The sequence below is a fragment of the Liolophura sinensis genome, chromosome 12 (genome assembly GCF_032854445.1).
Source record: "Liolophura sinensis isolate JHLJ2023 chromosome 12, CUHK_Ljap_v2, whole genome shotgun sequence".
NCBI lineage: Eukaryota > Metazoa > Mollusca > Polyplacophora > Chitonida > Chitonidae > Liolophura > Liolophura sinensis.
In genome coordinates, this window is record NC_088306.1 from 14,685,827 (window position 1) to 14,712,422 (window position 26,596).

The window sequence follows — 26,596 nt, forward strand, 5'->3', positions numbered from 1 at the left end:
ATTGCTCATTTGTCTATGTCAAATACTGATGATTTGTCGCTGTCCAGTATTGCCTATTTGTCCATTTCAAGCATTGCTTATTTCTGTTTATTTGCCCAGTATTAGACCCTATAAGGTTATTGTGAAGTGTGTGGTACATTATGGAGCGGTGTTTAGCGAGTCTATGTTGTGTTGAAGATCCGTATGTGGACTTCCAGCACAACATGGACGAGTACATTACCACTCCATAACGTACCACACACTTCACAATGACCTATTTATCATATAGCTCCAAGGACTTTCACCTCCCGTACAAATAACGGCCGAAGATTAGCTCCACGTACCTCTACACCCTCGCTAACACTACGGAGTAGAGCTCTACAACGTTCCATTTGATTTCCTTGGAGTAGTGCCAGGGTTCTACCAACTCCCACCTCAGGCACTTTTCTCTTGTCTCCTGCGAAAGTAGAGACCAACACATATATGCACGCTATGATTTCGGAGATCTCACCTTACGTGGCGCTAGCCGAAGGTACACTTACACATTTAGCTGGCTCGGAGTGGAAAACGTTTTTTTGTTCTCCCTGCTCTAGTCGGGTAAAGCAGTCTGTATTCGGTGCTTGAATATCCCGAATTCGCGTTTGGTCTTCGCAACAGTATTTTGCGAAATTTGGAAATCAACAAAGAATGAAATTTATTCCTGGGTCAACATTTCAGTTTACCGAAACGCTGCCAGCAAAACGATAAACAGAAACAGAATTAATAAACAGAAACATGAAAACAATACAAAGGGACCAGGCATCGCGGGACCTTAGCCTACTACTAGAAGCATGTTTGATTCAGTAGTTATTCACTGTAGTCCATTTGGAAGCGACTAATGCGTTTACTATCAAGATTTAGTTATCAATAATGGCCCAACACTTTAAATTTCCTGACACTTATCCTGTCTTTTTCAACTACATCGTTATACCCTTTTTTGACGAACAAAAGTAAGCATTTAAAAAGTTAGAAGTTAACTAAAGCCGATTCATTTTTTCTTTTAACATTAATAGTATAATATATCTTTGTTCACAAAAACACATCTAGCTTTCAAGCGTAGAACAATAGCTGTTTCATTCAAATCTTGTTAACGATATTTATATAGGCAAGCCCTGGATGACCGACTTGCTGCAAACTGTGGGTTTCGCCACATATATCGGGCCATATGTCAGGCTCACGCAAAGATATAAAAACACATATATGCAATTTTAGCGATATTTAAAAGCATTCCTACTCAAATTGATGTCGGTAAGAATTAATGTAATGGTGTGTTGACAGACAAGGTCACAAGATGAATGACCCTATGAAATATAGGGTTCGTTACAGTGCTGACGTCCATGCGCGGGTCAAACAAATTAGGACAGCATGACAGTTCCATTACCGCTTATATAGCCTCGCTACGGCCTTTCATAGATAACGTACGGCATATAATGGAATTTTTTATCCGCTTTAAAAAAGGAATGTGAATATCTGCAAATGTTTTTAACTGCAGCCTAAAAAAATGGAAAGTCATGAGTGTATGCACTGTTTTTACTAAACAAGCAATGTTTATCAAAGGAGAAGAATTAGTGCAGAAAGGTTCTTTTTGACCAGACTGAATGCTGGTTGAGGAAAATTTGGAGAGAGGGGGACTGGTTAGTTCAAGACATTTTCTAACTTTTTTTTTAAATGTAAGCTTTACTTAAAATACATATAATGCAGACCTATTTATTAACAAACATGAATGGCTTTCATTTTATTTTCTTTATTTTTAAAACATATTAAATTGTTTGTATATACAAAGACGGAAATCATCTTTTTGGATCAATATTTTTGGCACATGCTTTGATAGGACCTTTTTCCTGTCTGTAAATTTGGTTGAGACCAGATTTTTTCAAATTATGACTTTCCTTCGGACCGAAAGACCGAAATTTGTTTTCAAAGTTATCAGCAGTGCACTTGCTATAACATTTGACTGATTAAATCAAGGCTAAATCTCTGATTTATGTGATTGTTGTTTAACGCCTTACTCGAGGACATTTCACTTATATGGCAGTCAGTTTCATGGTTGGAGGAAACCGGAGCGCTTGGCGCAAACCACCGACCTTTGGCTAGTTACTAACCAACTCTCTCACATGCGGCGTACTACAGAAGGGATTCCTTTGAGGCCATATAACTAAGTACAAAACATTTCTTTATCAGAACGTAAAACACATTGAAATGCGCCCGATTCGTTGACTCACTCAAGCCTGCATGTGAGGCGTCTTTAACAAAACAATGATTTAAAAACTGATATAAATCAGTCAGATTTTCTTACAAATGCCCACATTTTGTGTGGCTATTGTATAGATGTTTTTTCAGTCAAGCAAAGAATGCTGAAAAATCTTTCTAACTTTACCTCGATCGTTTGATCACTGCATTCTTACTGCATTCTGGCATTTTGGCGAGCATTCACGGTTGTCAGTTTTGTCAGTCTCCACTAAAAAATCTATGATAAACTCTATCTGGTTTCAAAGACATTGAAACAAAGGTTTCTTTGTGTTTCTTATACGCAGGTACAACGCTTTCAATTGGACGATTCAATCTTGCTGTCAGAAACTCTCCTTTAAATTCCTAGAATGCAAAGGATAAAGTGTTAAAACTTAAAACCTAATTATTAATATAATACAATATGTTAAACCCTAAAACATGTGATAGGCCAATCATCTAATAAGGTTAATGTTCTTAACAAGCTGTAAAAGAGTGTTTAAATTAAAAGCTTAAGATATATTATTAGAGAACAACACTTTTAAGCATTTTGTAAAGAAATGAATTTCGTACAGTTTTGACAGTATTAATCCAACATTATAGATGCTTTCTGTTCTCCATCACTGTCAGAGTGTTGGATATAAGTATAACACTTCAATTTTAAGCGTGTAAGCATTTCGGGATCGCTTTTCTTAATTCAGCATTCCCTATACCACAAACGGAGTGAAGAGTATTATCTATATTCTAGACCAGTAACGTCTAATATATAGCAATTAACACCACTGCCTGTTTTACCTAGTTTTGCTTAGGTCGTGGTGCAAGTTGGCGTCCTATGTTGCTACAATTTACATTATCGCCACTGCTCTAATTTTACTCTCTATACTGTAGTCTTTTATATCATACATGTATACGAAATAACGTCTGTAACTTTGTGAAGGACCAGTCACACCTACACTTTCTACAGATAAAAAAATCGAAGTGCGACCGAAAAATCGCGGTCATAGATCATACGATAAGTCGTGAGGAATCTTGATTCTAAATATGAATATATCGCCATCGACTGCGAGGCGGTCGGTGTGGTCGCAAGTGGTTTTTGCACAAGCACCAAAAACCAGTTGCGATCAGTTACGATCTACATAACCCTGATTCATCTTACTCCGCCGTACGAGCTCTGTATTCCAGATGAAATATTGATTTACAGAATTACCAAGCACGTCAGAACAACATGACTGAGGCCGTTTAGGTCTCTTTCCAACCTTTTTCCGAAATAACCAATTTGTTATCATTTGTTGTCTTTTACTTCTGTCCTTGTCTTTTTAATTGACACGGAGTCTGAGTGATGACAAAATTCCCCTCGCTCTCACTGCCTGTGGGGCATTGGCAACAATAAAATAAAGTAATTAAAGAATTAATTGTATTGAAAGGCTCTGACGGATTAGACAAACATGTCTAGATTGCAGTTAAAATGAAGTAAGGTCGTAGCTCTTGTCTACTATTTATATGTACTTGTTATATGATCGGACTTACACCGATAATTGTGACAAAACAGTACATAGCTTTTCACCGCTTCGTCATAGGCCGGGGGGGCGTTTCATGGTATACTAAGTCCCTGGCATACATGTATTTGGAATGCATATTTAGAGCTTTCAGAAATTTCATAATGCCTGTAAATACTGGTTTACTGGTGCCGGTGTACTGGTTTAGTTTTCTAACGGCTAGGCCCACTTAGACCAAGCGTTCGCAGAGTTACATGCATATAAATACCATGACGATCAGCTGTCACAACATTACGTCGCTAAGAGCGCATGTTACAACATGTGCACATAATGTGCCTGGCTAGTGATGGTAGCCCGGAAACACCGAAATGTAAACCCCTACATCCCTATGAGAATACCTGGAGTTATCCGCAATTACTTCCCTGGATAAACCTTGTTTACTTGGGTTATACTTTGGCTTATTCAATACCAAGTTGACTGGTACCATTTATTTGATTTATTTATTTATTTGATTGGTGTTTTACGCCGTACTCAAGAATATTTCACTTATACGACGGCGTCCAGCATTATGGTGGGTGGAAACCGGGAAGAGCCCTGGGGAAACCTCAGACCATCCGCACGTTTGCTGTACCAGCCGTCAACCAATAAGGACGTTCTCATTCAATAATCGCAAGGCCAATTCCCAAAACGACATTTAACGCAAACTATCAAAAAACTAAGAAAGTATATAAAGTACAAAAATAGGACGGAATCATACAAAGAAAGAGAAGCAGTTAACAGTTTTCAGTGATGGTGGAAAGAGGCAAGATATGTTCTAGACGACTCCAACGTACAGAGCATAATAGGCTTATTTAACGAGCCTGATTATTGGTATTATGTATTTTCCAGTGTCTCGAGCTCAATGGTGTATGTTGTGATTGGTTGGTTTGATGTATTTACGTGTTGACTGCATTCCCAAATGAATAAATCCCTGTCCATAGTGCCCCATTGTGAGTATATTTCATGTATTTTTGGAGTACGTTCTGCCTATACATCAAGATTTATCCATATTGCATGTGAAAAATATTAACTCCCCATCGCCGTGGAACAAGCCATTTTTACGTCAATCTATCTACACTGTGCGCCAATCATATTGATGCTTGCCTAACGCCATTGTCGATGTTTACGGGGCAGTTTGCTTCGGTTAGCCTTTCGTACCTTGAGTGTTTGAGCGTCTTAAAAAAGATTTCTTTCCCTCTTTAAAATTAAACATCCTGTGTGTATATTAATCGTACAGTTCTATGAATGTAATTGCTTGCATAACTGATGCAAAATTCTGCTTACCTTGCTGTCAGGTTTAAAAGCTAGCCTTTAAGTCCGACATCCGTATACAACTCGTAAACCATAACGGGGCGTTTCAATCCGATAATCGAAGATTTATCATGAGGCATGAGACGTATTCACCAACTTGTTATAACAAATGATGGCAAAAGACAAAGAAAAATATAAGAATTTATATTTCTCTTAATATAAATTTACACAAATTATTAATTAATAATATAAATATCAAATTATTTGAGCCAACATTGTTAAATACAGAATCAATAGGTCGAAGTGAATGTTTTGTGTGAATTACTGGCCTTTGTAGCTGGATGAACGACTGTATTCAGCTTGTTTCTGACCAACATTTCAATTTTAACAGAAATGTTTTCCATGCACTATGAACAACAGATTTAAATTCTTTGTTGCTGACGGCGTAGATCACAGGATTTAAAAAGGAATTGCAAAATCCCAGCAGGAGCAGGTAGGAACCTATAATGTCCTTCAGGTCGCACGAGTCGTCGCAGATCATTTGAATAACTGACGTCACGACGAAAGGGCACCAAGTAATCAGAAAACAGCTAATCATGAGCACAAGCGTTCTACTAGAACGCCATCGTCGACTTCTCCAGAGACATTGTCTTCGAGATGACGACGGAGTGTTGTCGCCGCAATGGGCAACATTCTCTACAATTTCCATCCGCTTGATATGAACGCGGGCGTTTTTGAAGACAAGAGTGTAGACGAATATTGTCGTGCACATCGGCACTCCGAATCCCATCACGAATAAAAACACTTCATACTCGATTGTGTCTATGTAACAAAACGAACAATAAACCGTGGAGTGTTCTACGTCCCAGCCCATTAGAGGTGCGAAGCCGATGCAAAACGCAGCTACCCATATAACCGTCATGGCAACACCCGCGCGAAATTTGGACATCTTCTGGTTGTACTTGAACGGTTCCAATATGGCGATGTAACGGTCAACAGCGATCCAACCCATGCAGTAGAGCGACGCGACCACGGCACTGGTCATCAGCTCCATACGTACCAGGCACGGGATGAAGGCGCGATCGCGAGCATACTCCAGCGTCCAGATCGACACGCAGCCTACAGTGAAGTCCGCAAAACTCATGCAGCCAATGAAAAAGTACGATGGTTTGCGCAGCTTTCGGCTGAAGATGAGGAAAGTCAGAACGACGAGGTTGCATGAAATGATCGTGAAGGCCAGAGGGATGACGATGACCAGCTGGACTTGCTGATGAATGGTCGGAGTGTGGCCAGCATCCGAAGACAAGATAGAAGACGGGGTGCTGTCGAGGATGGTTGTGGTCAACGTCGTGGAGACGCTTGTTGTTGTGGGAAATTCTTCTTTATTGATCATTTTTGATGGTATCAACCTTATCTGTGGGCTTTCCCACAAAAGGAAAGATCCGAACGGACACCTGTTAAATAAAATTCTTCACCAAAACGTCAAAAAAAAAACGTTGTTCTAATGTTGATCTCAGGCGTGTGCACGTCTGACACACAGACATACGATTCTTCCGATGAAAACTCCTTGAGAAAACAAGACGCCTGAGAAACGGATCTTCCAAAGTCTTTGATCAGCCTAGTTATGATCGGGATCCTAAAGTCCTAATACTTGGATACTCCCAGCATCTTGGATGACTTGTCTTCCGATTCTCAACTGCCGTGTGTGTCTTTTTCTTGACCTGATGCTCCCAAAGACTGCAGGTTGCCAAGGACTCTCCGTCTACTTCAAGGCCCTGTATGTTGTGATCTCACAAACGCGCAAATAAACTATACATCATACCAAACACAAAATAAAAGCGTTGTCACAGAAGGACCAACCCATATAGTTCGTCCAAAATAATCTTTAGAGGCCACCTAGTTCGTGTGGGCGAGCCTTCAGTCAGTGATCAACCCCTGCTTGTGTTCACCCCATACCGTCGGACTATCTTCTGCCAGGTAACACAGGCATGGCAGTGTTAGTTAGGGCACCCAGCAAACTCTGACAAATTAGCAGGCGCCATGACCCCGCTGGTCAAGTAAGTGATTTGAGTCACTAATCCTGAACGAAAAATCTAGGGAGGGGCACATCTCCTTGAAAGATCAGTGAGTCAGTCAGATTAGTCAGCGACACCAGTGTCCAACGATTCTTACCACAATGTGCTCTTTGTTTGAAATTTAAATGTTTTCAGATTTACACTGATTGCAATTCTCTTGTGATTAAGTATGAACAAATCCAAAATCTCTGGTGATCTGCCTCACTACTCTGTTCAGTTCTCATAACCAAGGGCTGGGGACTTTAGATGCATTGTGTTCAATAAGATCGGCAAGTTCGATGCATGAACAGTTGCAATGAAAGTGCAACTGATGTTGACTACTTCCGTCATAATTTCTTACTTTATATGATTTCTTTGTTCATTGGTGGTTTGTGTTCATGACTCACATACGTAAGTCTGTTACGAGTACGTGTTGAGTGCGCAGTGAAAGACAAATGTTTTTCAGCTGATCGACGAAGGTTCGAGCCCAGACCTCGCCTGTTCGTCATGTTGTTTCTGATGTATAATACTACGGCTCACTCAACCACAAATTATGTGGAAGAAAGGTTGTTGGTATAATGTCAACAAATAATGTCAACAAAAAAACTTTTGACCCTTTAATCCCAACTACCGCCAGGCCAATATGTCAATAGTCTTAAGGCTCTCGTCATCGCAACAACCCGTCTATTGTCATTTCACCAGCAAAGACAATTTCGTCAATTTATTGCTTGTAATGTAAGACGTGAATATGGTTACAAAAACACGCCACCAGTCCACAAGGCCTGGACAAAGGAACTTTATCTCGAGGTTATAAATTCACACAAACCAACAAAACCCGAGTTCAACAGTCGAGTTCACCAGTTAGTCAGCAACAAAACTAACCGCACACTGGATCGTCAAGCATCGCCACAAGGCTTTATTTGTGTTCCAAGCCTTGAATTCGTGCATTAGCGCATACGACCAACACAAGAGACTATCACCGGAAATTACTACCTGACTGTTTATCGCCGAACTCCGCAAACTAAGAGCCTTTGGTAAAGAGCTGATGAACTTTCACCATACATGCTTGGGGCAAGGGTTTTCTCAGATAGAGCGTGCTCAAGCTATATTCCATACTGAATGAAGAGAACTCATTCACATTTTAAAGGGATGAAAATATAGAAATGATGCCAAAAACAGTCTTTAATATTTTTTCCATTTTTTCTTTTCAAAAGGGCATTTGAAAATATTTTGTGTGGTGAGTATTTGGGACCACCTCTTGGTATATATCGTCTATGCATAATGATGTTCTAAAAAAAGAAAGGTATGCATGTCTAATAAATTTATTTGAATGTAAATTTCTTGTCTATATCAAAACACAGGCATTTAATCTTATTTATAATAATGTTTACGAATATATTACAAATATAAATATGATCGAAATCCCGGTTGAACACATCTGTTAGCTGAAAAGACCTAACAGTAGGGCAAATATATTTATTAAACATGTGTTACATCCTCATTTATAATATTATTACGCAAAGACAAAACATACCTCCCAAATACCGACCATACAAAAATTATTTTCAGGTGTCTTTTTTTACAAACTCTTGGCAATCTTTCCTCTGAATTTTATGTAATTTTTATGTTTTCTCCACCTTTAAATCGACCTACATTTTTATATAAGAACTATTTCCGCTTACTGCCAAGAAGACTCTAGAGAACAATCGTGGCAGGGGAATCACAGAGTTCTTGTCCGAACGACTGGCAAAGAAACGTTATCACAGCGGATGTGTCCATTGAGCATTAATCAGTTGGTCCACAAAATCATACTACCTAAAGCACAATCGCCGCTGTCTACGTTCGCTTTACATCACTGCCACAATAAACAAATTTTGTACAGAAATCTTGAACAACGTCTAGGTGACTGAGGTCACGGTGATGAGGCATGAAGTAATGTCACAAAACAAAAGCAATCTGTCTACAGCTTAGTCTCTATTGATACTTGATACACATACGTTCTCTTTATCTAAAATGTGCACAACATGATTCTGAGGGACATCTGAAACAATTTTACTGACGGATTCTGGTCATAGAGAAAGAAATTAAGCATTAAGTAGATTGGAGATGGGGCTAGGCCTAAACATGCCAACGCGCGTGGCACAGGCTTCAAAGGTCAATCTTGTCTAGTGGTGGCCGTGATGTAAAGCGAACGAACAGGACGGGGCATGCGCTGGAAGGAGTATGCAACAAAATTAACAAGAGAGACATTATCTGCACGATGAGTCATTCAGCATCTAGGACGGGCTTATACACCACGTGTCCGGACATTCAGAGTATCCAGCTCCGTTCAGAGCCTGGTACTAAAACTGCAAAAGTCCATTTTCAGAAAACTTTCAGAAAAACCTACTCACGTCGTAAATGGAGATAGAATGTATATGTGTAAGACGATTCGGACCATTGACAAGACGTTACGATCTATGACTTGCGAAGTTTTGTGAAAGTGACGCTTAAAAATCGGGTGCATACCTTAATTATATTACTATACCTCAGATTAAATCATGAACATCAAATCAATTCTGATACCAACAGGTATTTATTCCAAATACAAAAAAGGACACTAATCGCTTTGGGAGTAGAACCTAATGCATTTCGTACTTGTGGACATTTACAGTATGTCTTGACTGTTCATAAGCTGACATATATTATTTTTACTATCCCCCCCCCCCCCCGCAACCAACCAAAAAGCCACGGACAACACACTGAAATATCTGTAAAGAGTATATAATTTTAAAATATTTAAAAACCGGCAGCAAAATATATCTAGTAAAATAAAACAGTTAGAATATACGATCATACGACACAGCCATTTATAAAAATTACAAAATCAGCAGCATGTAAAGTTAAGATAAATACCAGCAGTAAACAGAGTATCCAAGTGTCCAACGCAACACGATCATCAAAGTACACCAGTCTGTCACGATTAAGGTATATACACATTTTTAATAATGTTACCATTTATAATACATGCTTATCCACTTCACAAGAAGAAAGTAGAATACTATAAAATTTACTATTTTACCCTTATCTAGATGATTTGTCGTTGTTGTACACAATCAAACGTGAGAGGGAAGAAGCTAGTTTGCACTAAGTTGTTAACTGTCCCACCTGTTATACACACCACACTCCTTGTAACCACCACGGCACCATTATCTTTTCACAGAAAACATACGAACTAAAAGTGTACCCGTAGAATTTGGTGTATACATGCTTGTCGTCAAAATTTCAAAGAATAAAATTTTAATACATTTCTAACTTTCTACCGAAACTTTTCTGATCGACGAAGTGTTTCCTAGGCGTGGTTGTTGTTAACGTATCAATTTTAATGAATTTTCCTTGAGAGAAACAGCCTTATTAACATTTCACTTCAAACACGTAACACCTACCACATTGCAAAGGGGCTTAACAGTTGCCCGGACACTTTCCGTTAACATAACAGTTCTGACAAACATCTCACGAACGTAACTCACTACTTCACTAATTTATCAACTCAGTTCATGACCCCAACTACCCTCCCAACAAATAAAAAAATCATCTCTAACTTCGGCACGTATTTTGTTAAGCAGGAATGTTCCATTTAATACATGGTTAGAATATTCCAATTAATACAACGTTAAGATGATTCCATTTAACTGGATTGACCAAAGCTGAAAAACGTCTTTCTCTTAACGGGTACCACTGCAGGGTGCTTTCCTGTATCCAACTTTATTTTCATTTAATATGTAATTATTCGTTAATTTCCAGAGCTTAAAAATATCTCTTAAGAAACATTAAAAGTGATTTTGTACCCGAAGTGTTCACGGAAAAATCACAAGGCACATTAATTGCATGTTTTATTTCACGCAATACGGCTTAAACAGACGTTATAATACTGAACTGATTTGGCCTCCTATCACATTAAATTAATAATACGGGATTCAAATATTTGTCTTAAATATTTTAAACTAAATTAATTACTCTCAATATAAAATATGAACAACATACCAACATCAACGTAAAGTACAAACATATTTAGCTGTTTTATAGGCTCTAGATAACGTGCGCTTACAATTGTGAGAAACTCACTACAGCTTCTGTATGACAAATTTCATAAAGCGAAGCAGTGACTTTATAATATTTAATACAAAAACTACAATGCAATTATTTACTGTTCCTCTGAACCAAAGTATTTTGCTCAGATTGCAAAGCCGTCCATGTCCTTTAACTACGCACTATAGACATAAAATAACTCTATAATATATTATTTCCTACACTATCGCGTAACGTACGAAAGACCACATTAATAGACATTCAAACAAACTTCCTCAATATACTCAACAACAAAAAACGGGACCGACTCAGTTCAAAGTTTTGTGCGAAATCGATTTTTTCCAACGTGCTCTTGTTGACTCAGGACTAAATATTAGGGTAAACCAAATATGTTGGACACTGGCAAGCTGCGGCGACCCAGACTATGAAACCAGGCAGATCAGCTGCCGACCGAATTTGAAAGCCTAAAACATACATTCAGTACTGACAATTATCTAAAGTCATCTCTAAGGTTATTCATTAAGTGCAAAAACAAGTAACAGGTCAAAGTCGATCAATTCCTCTATTTACCTATGCTGGCGATGCTGGACACTTCTAAAACGTGAAACTAGTTTCCTTCTTCGTGTTCGCTGCGACTCTTTCCCAATTATCCTCATATTATTATGACTGAAATATCTCTTTCTCTTTATGTAGTCTAAACTCAACACTTCCTCCTAATGTGGAACTAACCCTTCCAAAACGTACCTACAAAACAAGACTGACGCTATATACCTTATTCGATAAACGCAAGCCTCTAGTACAACACCCTCCTGACATTCCCCACAAAAATTGGAAAAGAAACCAGCAATTCTCAGTTGGCTATCAGTTAAGACACGACGACGGGTCGAATTGGTCTCTGTTTGGTTTTCTTGGCCTCTGCAGCTGCCATGGCTGCGTCGCGTTGGTGTTGCATCATCTCGTTTTTGTGAACTCTCGAAGTTATGTGAAGAGGCGGTAACATCTTTTCGACCTTTGGCGATTTGGGGAAATGCAGCAAGTTGGAAATTCTGTTCAGGATTGTTCTAGAAAAAGAAAATAAAATAATTCAGTTCATGTATTTATTAATTTAATTGGTGTTTCACATCGTACCCCCGAATTCCTCATTTATGAAAAGCTAGTCAGTTCTGTGGGAGAAGAAAAACGGAGTGTCCAGACTGATTGATTTATTTATTTATTTGATTGGTGTTTTACGCGTACTCAAGAATATTTCACTTATACGACGGCGGCCAGCATTATGGTGAGAGGAAACCGGGAAAAGACCGGGGGAAACCCATGACCATCCGCAGGTTGCTGGCAGACCTTCCCACGTACAGCCGGAGAGGAAGCCAGCATGGGCTGGACTTGAACCCACAGAGACCGCATTGGTGAGAGGCTCCTGGGTCATTACGCTGCGCTAGCGCGCTAACCAACTGAGCCACTGAGCCACTGAGCCACTGAGGCCCCGTGTCCAGCTTGAGTCCAGATCCAATGAGAATTATTATAGGAACGCCTTATCAAAGACACCCTGCTGATATGATGCCTCACCCTGGCACAAGTATACAATGACACCGGTCCATCAGTTTGTGCAATGTCTATCGAATGAGAATTATTACTGGAACGCCATAGCGAAGACACCATGCTGACATGACGCACATTATATACTTACACCGGGCACTACAGTTCGTACACTGTCTATTCAGTGGGAATTATTCATACTTACTGAGTTAAGGCCTTCTTTTCGCTAATGAACAGGTAGTCGCTGTCGACCTCTTTGGCAGGGAAATTTTCAGGATTCACCAACTGGAAAGTCATAGAACAATTGATTTTAATATCACTGATAATTATTTGAAATAGACTAAGGTATTTTACTAAAATGGCCCATGGAAAGAGTGGGGATTTTTTTTTTCGTTCATTTCGTTTTTCGTAATATGAAAGTGCACTATTTTCCTAAAAAAAAAAAACCACAAAAGTTTACGTTTCTTTGTGCACGTATCATTTTGTAGTCTACGGGCAAACATATGGAGTGCATACATGGTGTGTATACTGTGTTGCCAACGACGAACTTTTATGATGAAAACAGACTTTGAGACACTTTTGCGTGATACAGGTGTGAAAAAGTTACTTTCTTCGTCAGAGTTAAGTTTTTGGCTTGCAGACACTAACTCTAGTGTTCCTTCTTAAAAGTACAACATATCTCAGACTGATTTCTTTTGATGATATTTGCTATTTACAATAGGGATAAATCGCATTCTCCGCCAATGAAGAAAAATTATGTAAGATCAGAAAGCCGAAAGTGGAACACTTTAAAAAACTTTTGGCTAAAATGCACGAGACGCCATAGTAACATGCACATCCATGGCTGTGTTGGGGTGAACATAGGTCATTACAGGTTTAAGGGGAGTTCAACAAACTTTTCCACAAACACTCCTGTTTGGTTTTCATCAGAAAAAGTGAGAATTTGTCTGTTTTTTCCCCCCTTCCAATCAATACTGTACTGGACTTAACACAAGCTTTTCTCTTGAAGGAAGCAATTTAAGTGAGTCGACCTGAGTGACGATCGTTGAACGGTGAAATACCTACACGTGTCACATATTCAGGAGAGACACACAGAACTTCAATCAAGACTAAAATATATTAAAAGGTGTGAACATTTACAAGACGCTGACAATCCTATAAATAATCGTTATCATATGAAGTACATGTTAAAATCGTCAAATTCTTTCTGTAACAGGCCAAAAACACATATACACTAATCCGATCAAATTTTCCGTATTTCCCATGGATAGCTCAAACCATCGCCTTTCAGTAAATAGCAGACTCCTACCTGTGTTATTTATACTCTTGAACTTATTCATTTAATGTTTTATTTATTTATTTATTTATTTATAGAGGATTGCCCACAGCCAGTGGCCTCCAGGGGTTTTCCTCAACAAGATTATTTGCATTTAATTACAACATTTGAAAAATTATATTTTTGAAAATAATATCTGCTAACTTACAATTATATAGTAATAAAACAGATAAAGTAAACTAAGCGCAAGAATTAAGCCTTACAGATATTAACAATAAAAAATTATGACCGATTACAAATTAAATGGTTGAATCTTAGTTTGGAATAAATAAATAGTATTGCCTACATAAATAAATGTACCTGTACACACATTTATTTATTTATTTGATTGGTGTTTTACGCAGTACTCAAGAATATTCACTTATACGACGGCGGCCAGCATTATGGTAGGTGGGCCATCCGCAGGTTGCTGCAGACATTCCCACGTACGGCCGGAGAGGAAGCCAGCATGAGCTGGACTTGCAGCGAGCGCATTGGTGAGAGGCTCCTGGCTAGAGAGCTAACCCACTGAGCCACGGAGGCCCCACCTGTACACACATGCATACTCGCACATTAAGTAAAAGGTAATACCAATTGCGAATATCATTTGTATCAACGGCTGAATCTGCTGGTGGTCAGGAGGTAATTGTTGATGGGCTTATTCTAAAGTTTGAATAAATTCAAAATTCAGTACTTCATTATCGATTTTGAAGGGTAGACCAGACTGATTTTTGTGAAAGGTAATCATTTGGGCTGTTACAAAATAATAACAAAACTTTGACTGGATTTGGCTGCTCTTTTTGTTTTGCAAGAAATCTCCTGTTAAAGCCTCTTTCATATCCGTTGTTTGAGTAACCAATTCTTAAGCCATTTTCGTTCTAATCAACTGCAGAAGCACTGTGCATTACCTACATATACTAAAGCGTCCAGGCTTCATGGTGGCAGATGGCCTAGAAACAGACTACTATTCATACAAAAATCGAAAAAGTCGAAGATCACGTTGGCCAAAATCATGTGAAGATTCAGAATTTGTGAAAACTGAGACAGCAATCTAGTCCTGCGTAAGCGGTCGAGGACCCTAGAGTGACGAGGTGTTCTGCCTAATGTTCATGCATGTATGCTTTGGGTTTTACGTCGTACTTAACAACTCAGTGTGTGTATACTGCGCTTTCTTGTGCAGGGTGAGTCCATGCCACCAAGTGAAAGGTCATGCCGAAGACACCATACATAACACCCCACCCAATCACATTACACGGACACCCGTCACCAGTTCTGTTTCCTTGTTTTAACCACTCTGTGCTGACTGCAAAGTGAGGCTGTAACAAGTACCATTGTGCTATGAGCCGACCAGGCTCTAACGTTTATCACACCCCACATGTATTCCTCCGAAATGGTGCGCAAAAACCCTGACTGAGAACAACTGACAAGCCGACGGATTTCAGCGGCTTAGTGTGACCATTTGACAATACTGTCATCCCTGCCCTTGGTTTAATCTCCACGCTGTTATCTTTTACCCTGAATATATGTGCGACCAATGTGAAAAAGTTCGACAGTAACCTGGCAAATATTGGTTTCCTCCACCCATAAAAAGGTCCCCTAACGTACATGTGAACAATTCTCGAGCATGGCCTAGCACAACAATCCAATCACAAATAAATCTACAAAGATGAAGTCTTGCTAACAATGCAAAACGTCAGACAACTCACCTTTAACCTGGCACCGACCGGAAGTCTACAGCTCCTGTTCTTACACCTGAAGGTCAAGGTCATGTTTTCCTGCGACATCACGCGCACCGCGATGTGCGGAGTGAGCGCGAAGCACACTGGCTGGAAAGGAGGTGCGTGAACGTGCGTTTCTGTGTCATTCCAGAACCACTTCCGTTTCTTCGCGCCTATCCGGTCCCAACTCAATACCCATGTATTCATCCATGAAAAGTCTTGAATCAGAGAGAAAAAACACAAAAGAATCCTTAATTAAAACTAAAACTATACAAACATCAGGCAAAAGAAACGTGAAGTACCAAAATATCTAGTCACGGTGATTACCCTGAGAACGTTATCAGTGTAACTCATGCAGAGGCATCAAAGAACAAGTCTCATGGAGATACTTATCTTTATGTACAATATACTAATATAATGGGACATTTTTTTTTTCTTTTTTTGTAATAATCACAATCAAATTATCCCCATGTTTCTGACCCATTGCTATATACACCAGGCAAATCTTGATTATAAGGGTCCATTTTCAAAATATACATTTTTCGATTGATGTCAAAATTAGACAAGAAATTTATTTAATTATTTATTTATTTGATTGGTGTTTTACGCCGTACTCAAGAATATTTCACTTATACGACGGCGGCCAGCATTATGGTGGGTGGAAACCGGGCAGAGCCCGGGGGAAACCCACGACCATCCCCATGTTGCGGGCAGACTTTCCCACGTACGACCGGAGAGGCAGCCAGCATGAGCTGGACTTGAACTCACAGCGACCGCATTGGTGAGAGACTCCTGGGTCATTACGCTGCGCTTGCGCGCTAACCTAGATGACAAATGATGAACACTAATCATTTTATTCAGCTGTCGAGTTTTCAATTTCAATCAAAACACCAGCCAACACCGTTAAGTTCTTTGCCTTATGCAGGTACATATACATAGAAAAGGTTCCTGAAACCTTACCTTAGCTTTCCGTTGCCGTAACAACATGAGGCGTGGCCATTTGAGCCGAACACTCCCACGCATTTCGATACTTTATGAATCTCGCCAGGTTCTGGGGGCCCCCAGATCGTCTTCCAGTACCATAAAGGTATACTGTCCGGGCTCAGGGCACGAGACCACTATGGCAACGTTACCAGAGTGATAACTGATCAAAGGTCAAGGTTTTTAAAAAGGTCAAGGTTGTATGCACTGTGGTTGTTCAGGCTGAAAGAGTAGGTAAGTAAAGATCGAATTTTTTCGATCAGCAAAGGGCCTAATGGTACTGATGTGCCTTTAAATCATAACAAAAGAATGGGTAACCGTGCTTTTTCGCACGCCGTAAGGAAACAAAATGTTTATTTCATTTCCATTTTAGCCTCATATAACGTCACATTATTTTAAAGGTAGCATCAGAAGTCTCATATGATCACGTCACATAAGACGAACGGTAGGGAGGCGCCCAAGACTTCAGCTATACCCATTAAATGGTGTTTAACAGCGGAAGTCTTTTGTGTCACTTCTGTTCTGAAGACTTCCATAACACGATTTCAAAAATTCAGTCTTGTTTTCTCCAGAAACTGGACTAGATCTCTTAACGGTGTAAATCTTGTGAAAGCTGGAAAGAATCCCAGCTTCCTCAACTCTGGTTCTATCTAGCATGGTTTGCGATGTTTTATGGAGTTGCAGCATTTTTACCTGTAAATCCTTCCGATACATTGTTACAATGAATCCATCAACCAATCATTACAATATTTGAAAGGATACAAAACGTTTCCGGATCCGTCGGGGAAGATGGTGAGGTATGGCGTGCCATCATCATAAAACTTCTGTATTAATTCCCTCTTCCGGTTCTGAAACAGAGGTGTAAGATCTCTTCACATCGCGTAATTGCGACACAAATATAGGATGTAAACATTCACATATGAAACATAAAAATGTAAACACATAATATTTCATTTATTAAGGGGAAATATAGTTTACGATGACTGCCCATGTGGAAATATGTACAAGAGAATAGGCTGAGATACACGTAAAAATATTTATTTATCTATATCATTGGCGTCGTGAAAATTTCGTCCACCACAATCTTATTTAGCCAAATTCTAACAGTTCTAGTTACCTTAGCAATCTTCATTAGCAATTAGATAGGTTTGTTTGGATTGTAAGGTGGGATGATATATACTAGTCGAGAACGGAATGTAGTAGTACTAAATGCACTATTTTCTTACCTACTAAGTAAAAATGTACTTTTGTGGGACGATTTTTAAAGGAATTAAGTCAACTGCCACAGACCAAATGCCAGAAGTATGACTTGTCAGGGTTGATAGGCCGATTGCGGATGTCTCACGTTGGTGAGTGCGAGTGATTGGAATACTAAATGCGGTGTATCATACAACAGGGGTTTGATAACAGCAGATCAAATGTCCTAAGTACTTCCACGTGTATACACGTGTAAAATAACTTAAAAGAAAAGACAATAAATAATCCAACCCGTGTTCTTCAGGACGCAGGGAGAAAATGAATCTAAACGTTCACAGATATTTTCTTCTGACGTGACAGGTACCTCTATAAATCAACTTCTAATTAGAAATTCTTGAAAGGAAACGCGATGTTAAAGAAATCGGAAACGCGATGTCGGGTCACTCGTATCCTACGAAGATACGGTCGAATGGCAAAACAGGGTTCGGGTAACGTAGACGGGGACAGACCGGTCCTTCGATCAAAATAACTGGATTCAACTGATAATATGATGGCGCTCTCACGGTGCATGGTTTTGCTGGCTTTGACATCTCGGCGTGCGACATCACAAAAACAAAAAATTGTGCATTTTAAACTGTGGAACATTTTACGGATGCATATTTACATTTGGTCACACGTTGTCTTTTCTTACAAAATGAAGGCTGACATTACAAATTTCTTACCTTGTTGAGTGCGGCAAATGCCGGATCTAGGGGCTCTGGGATAAAAATGTCTTCTACCTCATCCTGCAACAAGGGACTAGGGGGACGGACGGTCCAGCCCTCCTCCAAACACCGCTGAGAGGAGAGCTGGTAGTTGATGGTTTTCATCTGACGGGCAACTGTGCAAGTGAACAAAAAAGAATATCAGCAATGCAAGAGAACCACTATAGCATGTACTGTACACAAGAACCTCTCAAGAACGTGACAATGAGAAACCCATATACATAAGCTATCTTTATCTAGAACAAACTCTGCAACAGAATTAACGGAAGCCTTGGGAACATACATTATTATAATAAGAAAAAGCAACAAAAAAGCTATGAAACCATTAAAAAGCATGCAATGTGTAACGGATTAATCACATTAACTGTAGACTACTTGCATAAATTATGTCTTCTTAAAAGAAAATAAGACTTATTACTATCAGGTGAAAGGAATTTTTCTTGACTTTTTTTTGGGGGGGGGGGGAGGCGACGAGGATTGTTAATAACACTTATTAAAGTGTCCACGGAAAATCCGGTTTCCAGTAAAATTCCTTCTTGAATACATACTGGAAATGGACTCGTGGCCGTACTTTCACAAATATACTCATCTCATCAAATCATAGTTTTCCCGACTTACAACTCGAAAAATACATAAAACAATCACTACTAGAGAATGGACACTTTAAAGGTGTCTGCACAAAGCGAGGAGATTTTGCAAAGCATGGGAATGAACTAGAAACCAACAAAGAATGTGAATGTTCTATTATAGCAAATAAAACACAATTAATTTTTAAAAAGTCACCAGAAAATTATACACATTGAAATCAGGCAGATTTGCCAAACCCACTTTCTCACTGCATTTGTGAAGCACGGTAGCTGCATAAACCAATGTTAACCTTGCACCTATCATCATTAAGTTAAACCTTTTTAATGTATACATATGAACAATAAATCAGCAATAAAACATAAGTTTTGACAACTTATATGTCAATTGTCCATCCCAAATTCCGCAGAGCAATAGACAGCATAATGCAAAACAGCATTTTTTAAGCTGTAAATAATTCCATGACATGTTTAGTACAATTAAGCCATTAAAACATACATGCATGTACGCTCACTTCTCCCATACCGTACCAATTAGTATAAATACATGAACACAAATGCACACAAGTGCTAAAACGTATGTCAGAAATGTAGGTAGGCAGTTTTAAAAGCATGGGTCACGCACTGAAAGAAATCATAACAATTCATTGTACACCTGTCAATAGTTATTCAAGCCACTCAAAACAAAAATGACAACACATGGAACCTTTTCGTGAAGTCTTTCTTTCTGTTTGAAGTCCTGCAAGGAATATCTGATACATGTATGTAACTACCCTAAATTCTCTACAAATTTAGCTAGAGTATACAACTTTTGATGAAAACTGAAAACTATCTGATAACATTTTGAAGATCAATATCCTTTGGTCAAATGGGCGCTCGTGGACTCTTTAACTGAAATCATGAAATAATCCTTATGTCAACACATGAACCATACAGGTGGTCGAATTTACTGCGAATTTAGTTTGCAGGACATTGGTGATTTCTACTTTCGTAACTTTGTAAAGTATTGGAGACGAGTCTGAAAACTCTTGATTCTCCCTAATGTCACTAACGTTCCCACAATTCTTTAGCAGCGTCAAACGACACCAATAACTGCCTTGCAACAATCGCTAATGTCCAAAGGCATACTTGCATAAATAGTCTGTCCCAATTCAACTACAGCACATTTCCATTTTCGCAATTTTTAGCCAAAGATTTTCACTTTGGGACGCGGTTCTCAATAATTTCGTGAGAAAGTCTTTGTTATTTCGCGACAACTTCACTGGCCTCTGTACGAATTCTACAGGTCTATTCTAAAACAAAAAAATTCTCTCTCGTTTCTCGATCCTTGATGAATACCCTTTGTCTGACAGTCAGTGCCAAAGATCAAGAGGCACATAACAGTCATGGTTTCATTACCGTGGATCATTTCTGTAATGTCTATATAATACTTCCATGGGTGCCACGATATGATAGCTGTTAGTGAAGTCACACACCTGAATATTACGCCATATGATTACCAATAATTAACGTTGGAAACAGGTAATCAATTCGTCAGCGTATGTATACCTATGTTACATGAAAGGAACACCCAATTCCACGCCATATTATGCTATAAATACAGTTCTTTTCATGCATTATACCATCACGATCATGAGTCGGAATAAGTCTTTTCTTGGGAATCAATACTGAAAGAAAGAAAATCCTCATCAGTCAAAGCTGCTTCAGGCAATATATACCTTACATCCCATTATTATGATACAGATATCTTATTTACATGTTGTATTTATTTATTGGGTTGGTGTTTTACCCCGTACAAATACAAACGTAGAACATTTCACTTATACGGCAGCCACCACAATTATGGTAGGAGGAAACTGGGCAGAGCCCAGGGGAAATCCACGGCAATCCGCAGGTTACTGGAAGACCGTCCCACGTACGGCCGGAGAGGAAGCCAGCATGGTTCATGTTGTAAGATTGCTGTGTCAAACGATGCATTGTTATTCACATACATGAACTTATTTCTTCAACAATTTTAACCACTGGAAAAGCAAAAAAAACCGTCTTACATTAATCACAGAGCTAAGTACACTCATTAACCGAGGTTCTTTAAAGCAACAGCACCATTGCACTATAGAACTGTCATTATAGACTTCAAATAAATAGGTGTGCGCAGACAGTGAGTACAGTACAAAATGGCCTCTGTATAACGTAACATATGAGCGTTCTCACGCCGAAAGTGATCATAAAGATCTCTCAATGATCGACGAAGAAAAACACTCATTGAAATTAAAAACCTTCACTTGAGCTTGTCAAAGAACTGTCTGTCGTCTTTTTCTTCATAGCTGAAAGAAGACAGAAACGGAATTCTATCCAGATTCAATTCAAAGAAGATCAATACAACACCACCAAAGTAAAAGAACTGTAAATTCAACCAAATAAGCACTCGTATGAGGGATGATTGCAGATACACGGGCAGTATCGCAAACAACAATAAAGTATGTGTATGAAGAAAGACTCTGCCACTAATGATTAGGTCTACATATCAAAGGCCGAGCCTTTCTTGTGACCTATAGAACTGAACCAGTTTGACAATTAACAGTTCACCCGTAATCAGGCAATTCCAATATTGTTTTTTAACCACATACATATGTTTTTCCACATCTACATAAATGGAACATTCATCATTACCTTTCCGAAAAGTATATAACCCAAGCTTTTTTAATTTTCCCAACTTGTTAAAATTCATCCCATACATCAACAAGTGATAAATTCCGTCCGATGTACATCGAAAATTTCGGTTGAATTAACGCAGTATACAATTCCATGACTGAACGTTTAATATTTGACAGAAGCAAACAAACCTTTCACAACTCCCTCCAACGTCAGCTTCTTCTCTAGTTTAATAGTCGTTACACTATCTAAATCTACGAAGAATACAAATACACATACACGAACACAGGATAAAAAACTTATACAATTCAGCTGGTTTAAGTATTTCAGTATTCACAGATGTAAACGATTGTAAAGCCTTCAAATTTGCCCTTAAAACTATCAAAGCTATTGTCATTGTCTATGTCTAAGACACGTTTTTCTCTGGAACAAAACATTTTTCTAAAATCTTTAGACCTATAATGGCAAATTCATTAATGCTCATGCATTCATCTTTATGATTTATAAAAACATCAAAATGTCTACACATGATGTTTCCACGCATGTTCTATGAAGATTCAACAAGTTGATATCCATACATCAAATAACATGCGGATGAAAGTACAAAAAACCATTAAGACGGAAAGTGTCAGAAGTTAATCGATTATACTATATGCGCCGAGAACTTTTCACGAATTATTGTTGTGTAAGAGACTTATTTAAGTAAATGTCTTTTGATACTGGCCTAATTACAAATTGCAAATGCGAGGAGCCGGTTTCATGAAGCTCACTTAACTAAGTTTGCCCCTGACTACCATGACTACGTATGTTGCAGAGATATAAAGTGCACTTAGCTAAGGGCTACTTGGCACTAAGTATGCTTCATGAAACCGGCCCATGGGCCATATTTAAAATCTGTTATAAAATTAAACGACGTTGGTCGAATGAACCCATAAGCTTAGAGGTTAGCAACGCATCGTACGTTCTACGTGTAGCTCTGACAACCATTAGATTCCAGGTAAAATTTAAAGCGGTATTTGTTAGTTCCATTCCACATAACCAAACAATAACACCAAAGTGGGTTAACAGTTTCAAGATCATTTCATGATCATAAAAAGCCTGATTTTAATTTAAATGGACGATATTTAAAAGTGTGATAATGTTACAGAATGTCAGGTTTTCGCATTCAAGAATCTTTACTGTTTTTTGGGGGAAGTGGACAGGTGAGGCTCACAATTAACTGACGTGCATATTTAATCTTGATGCGCGTCATTTGCTACTATTTGGGCATTTACATGAACAGTTCCAACAAGTCGGACTTTCATCGATTAGTTGTGATTATTTGCCATCCAACTATCATCTTACATGTCGTCGCTGTTCTTGTTTCACTCTCTATGCCGCAGTCTTTTACATAGTGTTCCTACATAAAGCACGATTCTGCCGGTGGGCTAAACCTCCCAGAGGCATTTTTCAGGAGTACTTCTAGGCGAGTAACGTTTAAAATAATTCCCTTAACATCACTCCGTTGTGTCTGTTTTTACCTAATTCTGCATAAGCCACAATGTCAGTTTAGTACTATTAAAGCATATAAGAATATATAGAATTATACAGAATAAGGCGGTAAATGAGTTAAACTGACAATCCGGATTCCATATCGTTTATGTGTGACGATTTTACAAATCATCACACTCTAGCCTTCTGAACGCTTCACGGTACATGTACATGCGTGTGGAAACGAAGCAGCTAAAACGGTTTATCGGTGACACATCTACAATGTATCTTCAGCTTTTTGGCTCCCTTATTGGCTTCTACCAAAACATGTATTCGAAGGATGATCTAGCGCTATTTTTATGTCTTTCAAAACATTCACGTGCGCTGTGCTATCACAACAATATCTATGCATATATTAATAGAATAGGTTCACTATCAATCCCCATATAACCTTCATGCCAGTTAAGATACATGTATCAGGGTTACAGTAAAAAAAACAACAAAAAACGTGGTGCTCCAAAAAATAAGACAAAGCGAAATACATTGTATCGTCCTAATAAGAGCTAAATAAATTTTCACACCAAAAAAAAAAAAAAAAAAAAACACAGCCACACAAAGACACGCGCAAACAAAAGCAATGTAGCTGGTTAGACGCCCAAACAAAACTGTACCACTATCTTTGGAGGAGGACGACATCGAGGCTAGCAAATTCGCATGCGATGTCATTTTATGGGGTTTCCTCACATGGGGCCCCACTTCGAGGTGGCGTTGTTTCTCTGTCACGTGATCTGGTTGACGATCGTCTGCCACAAAGATTTGTTCCAAATCTTGATCTGTTTTTATTGTTTAAAAACATGTAATTAAACTGCAGCTATTATTTGACACTACAATATAATCAGACACGTACATTATCTAAACCTTGCATTATCATGAAACATAATCATGTAAAACACTTGCCCCCCCCCCCCCCCCCCAATACATGTGTTTTGTACTGTACCTCCATGTGATTGCTATCACATCATACATGCGAAACCACACAACCATGTATGAAAACCTCTCGCAGCTTAATGCAGATTTTGATTATTTATTTATTTATTTATTTGATTGGTGTATTACGCCGTACTCAAGAATATTTCACTTATACGACGGCGGCCAGCATTATGGTGGGATGAAACCTGGCAGAGCCCTAGGGAAACCCACGACCATCCGCAGGTTGCTGAAGAGACCTTCCCACGTACGGCCGGAAAGGAAGCCAGCATGAGCTGTACTTGAAATTACGCTGCGCTAGCGCGCTAACCAACTGAGCCACGAAGGCCCCTTCCAGGTTTAGATTAGGTAGCACAGCTGCGAAAGAGCTCACCTGTAGAAGACACATGAATGCAAAACTTCAGCTCAATACATACAGAACTAAAGTTTGAGAAATTTGTGGTACATAATATGCACTCAAAGCATCAACGATAAAACATCCCCTTGTGCCATAGTGCTTTTTACCTGCATGTATGCAAAACCTTAGCTCAATACATACAGCAATTTTTGAGATCCCATCCCTAACATGTGCTTTAACATTGATTCTAATCCACAATACACTGAGTCATGAATTTTGTAATATACAGTAATTAGTATGCTCACAAAGCATTAATTCCTCTCATGTTATTGTGCGCTATATATTAGCAAAATCTGAGATCAATACTGCGCATGCAGTACTTTTTATACACCATCTCTAACATTCATTTCCAATTGTTATCCCTGTTACTGGATTCCGAAGGTGACGCTCGTTCTGTAACATAATCTATGCCCATACCTTGCACAGCCAAGCCAAAAACTGCACATATGAATTCACACATAAAGAATTTAATATCTCCTGCTATGCTTTTTTAAAAAGTAAAAACAAAATATACATCTGTGTCGATCCCATCAGCCAATGGGAAAGAATCACTTTAAAAAATTCCAGGATTTGGATCCATATCAAAAATGCAATGTATTGGTAATTAACCCAAACCCAAAACTCCATCAAAATCCTTGTATAACTTTTTCAGTACAGTTGCTGTCATACAGAGAGAGACAGACAAACAAACAAACACACCCAGGTAAAAACATCACCTTCATGGGAGCCGTAATAAGTCTGAACACACTACAAAACAGACCCTTTTACTTAAAGTGGAATGAACAGAAAACGCTGAAGAACAAATTCATAATGATATACAGTCTCAAGAAAACAGCTTCTGTGCATCTCTCAGTACACACATCATCTTACATAGGTTAAATACAAGGCACCGCAAACATACACGTGGAATGAACAGAAAACCTTAAAGAACAAATTCACAATGATGTACAGAATCAAAACAACAGCTTTTGTGCATATATCAGTAAAACACATCATCATACACAGGTTAAATACAGCAAGACACCGCAAACATAGGTGTACATATGTATACATACAACTACCTGAACTTCACACACATGGTTATATATGCAAACAGACCAAATTCAGTAAATGATCTCAAACAAAAGTGACTTTCTTGTTAAAAATGAATTCTGTTATTTCAAATTTAAACAAAGGTGCTTAGTGATACAGCCAGTGGTTGTATGTGTATCTTATGCAATGTGTATAAGGTTGTATGTGTATCCTATGCAATGTGTATAAGGTTGTATGTGTATCTTATGCAAACTTCATTTCTCAACTTGTGAGGGCTTCCTATGGGATATAAAAACAGTTAACTGAAAATTCCTTTTTATTTCAAGTTCAAACAAAGGCAAATCCTTTGAAAGCTCAAGTTCCAAGTGTGAAGATTTACAATTTCTGAAAAATATGTGAAATTTGTGCTGCAGTTGTGCATTGTACAAGATATCAATCCAGGAGACTTGACCTTAAATGTACCTGTGGTGACATGTAAACACATGTCAGTGTTTGCACAATCTACCTGACCACAGGTTGCTCCATTTTATCTTCAAATGAGGCCACTAGGTAAATTTATATTATCAACAAGTAAATACCATAAAGAACAGCTGGTCTCATTTAAGTGATTGTGGACTTGTACTGAATGCAAAACAAGTTGTGGACTTTTGATCAAAGAGCAATCATTCAAAAACAGTAACTGATTTTGGCCCCGGAATTATAAATTATATTGCAGAGTAGATTTTGTAAATTTGGATTTTGGACACTGAGCCATAATACTGTCTCGTGGAGTTTGTAAAGTTAGATTATGTACATTGAATTAAAAAATAATGTA

At 38.6% G+C, this 26,596-nt stretch overlaps 2 protein-coding genes across 2 annotated transcripts in view; both read right to left on the minus strand.

The window, feature by feature from the left end:
• Positions 1 to 5,225: 5,225 nt before the first annotated feature.
• LOC135479646 (glucose-dependent insulinotropic receptor-like) lies at positions 5,226 to 6,736 on the minus strand. The gene has a single exon (XM_064759544.1). The coding sequence runs from the start codon at positions 6,421 to 6,423 to the stop codon at positions 5,386 to 5,388; it is 1,038 nt and encodes a 345-aa protein (XP_064615614.1). The 5' UTR covers positions 6,424 to 6,736; the 3' UTR covers positions 5,226 to 5,385.
• Positions 6,737 to 9,817: 3,081 nt separating this feature from the next.
• Positions 9,818 to 26,596, minus strand: part of LOC135479728 (glutamate-rich protein 6-like) — a 40,220-nt gene continuing 23,441 nt past the window's right edge. The window contains 10 exon segments of the mRNA XM_064759631.1: positions 9,818 to 12,213; positions 12,891 to 12,970; positions 15,707 to 15,901; positions 15,903 to 15,936; positions 16,679 to 16,789; positions 16,791 to 16,862; positions 17,462 to 17,547; positions 18,619 to 18,776; positions 19,951 to 19,983; positions 24,038 to 24,199. Coding sequence (XP_064615701.1) covers positions 12,018 to 12,213; positions 12,891 to 12,970; positions 15,707 to 15,901; positions 15,903 to 15,936; positions 16,679 to 16,789; positions 16,791 to 16,862; positions 17,462 to 17,547; positions 18,619 to 18,776; positions 19,951 to 19,983; positions 24,038 to 24,199 — 1,127 coding nt within the window. The 3' untranslated portion in view covers positions 9,818 to 12,017.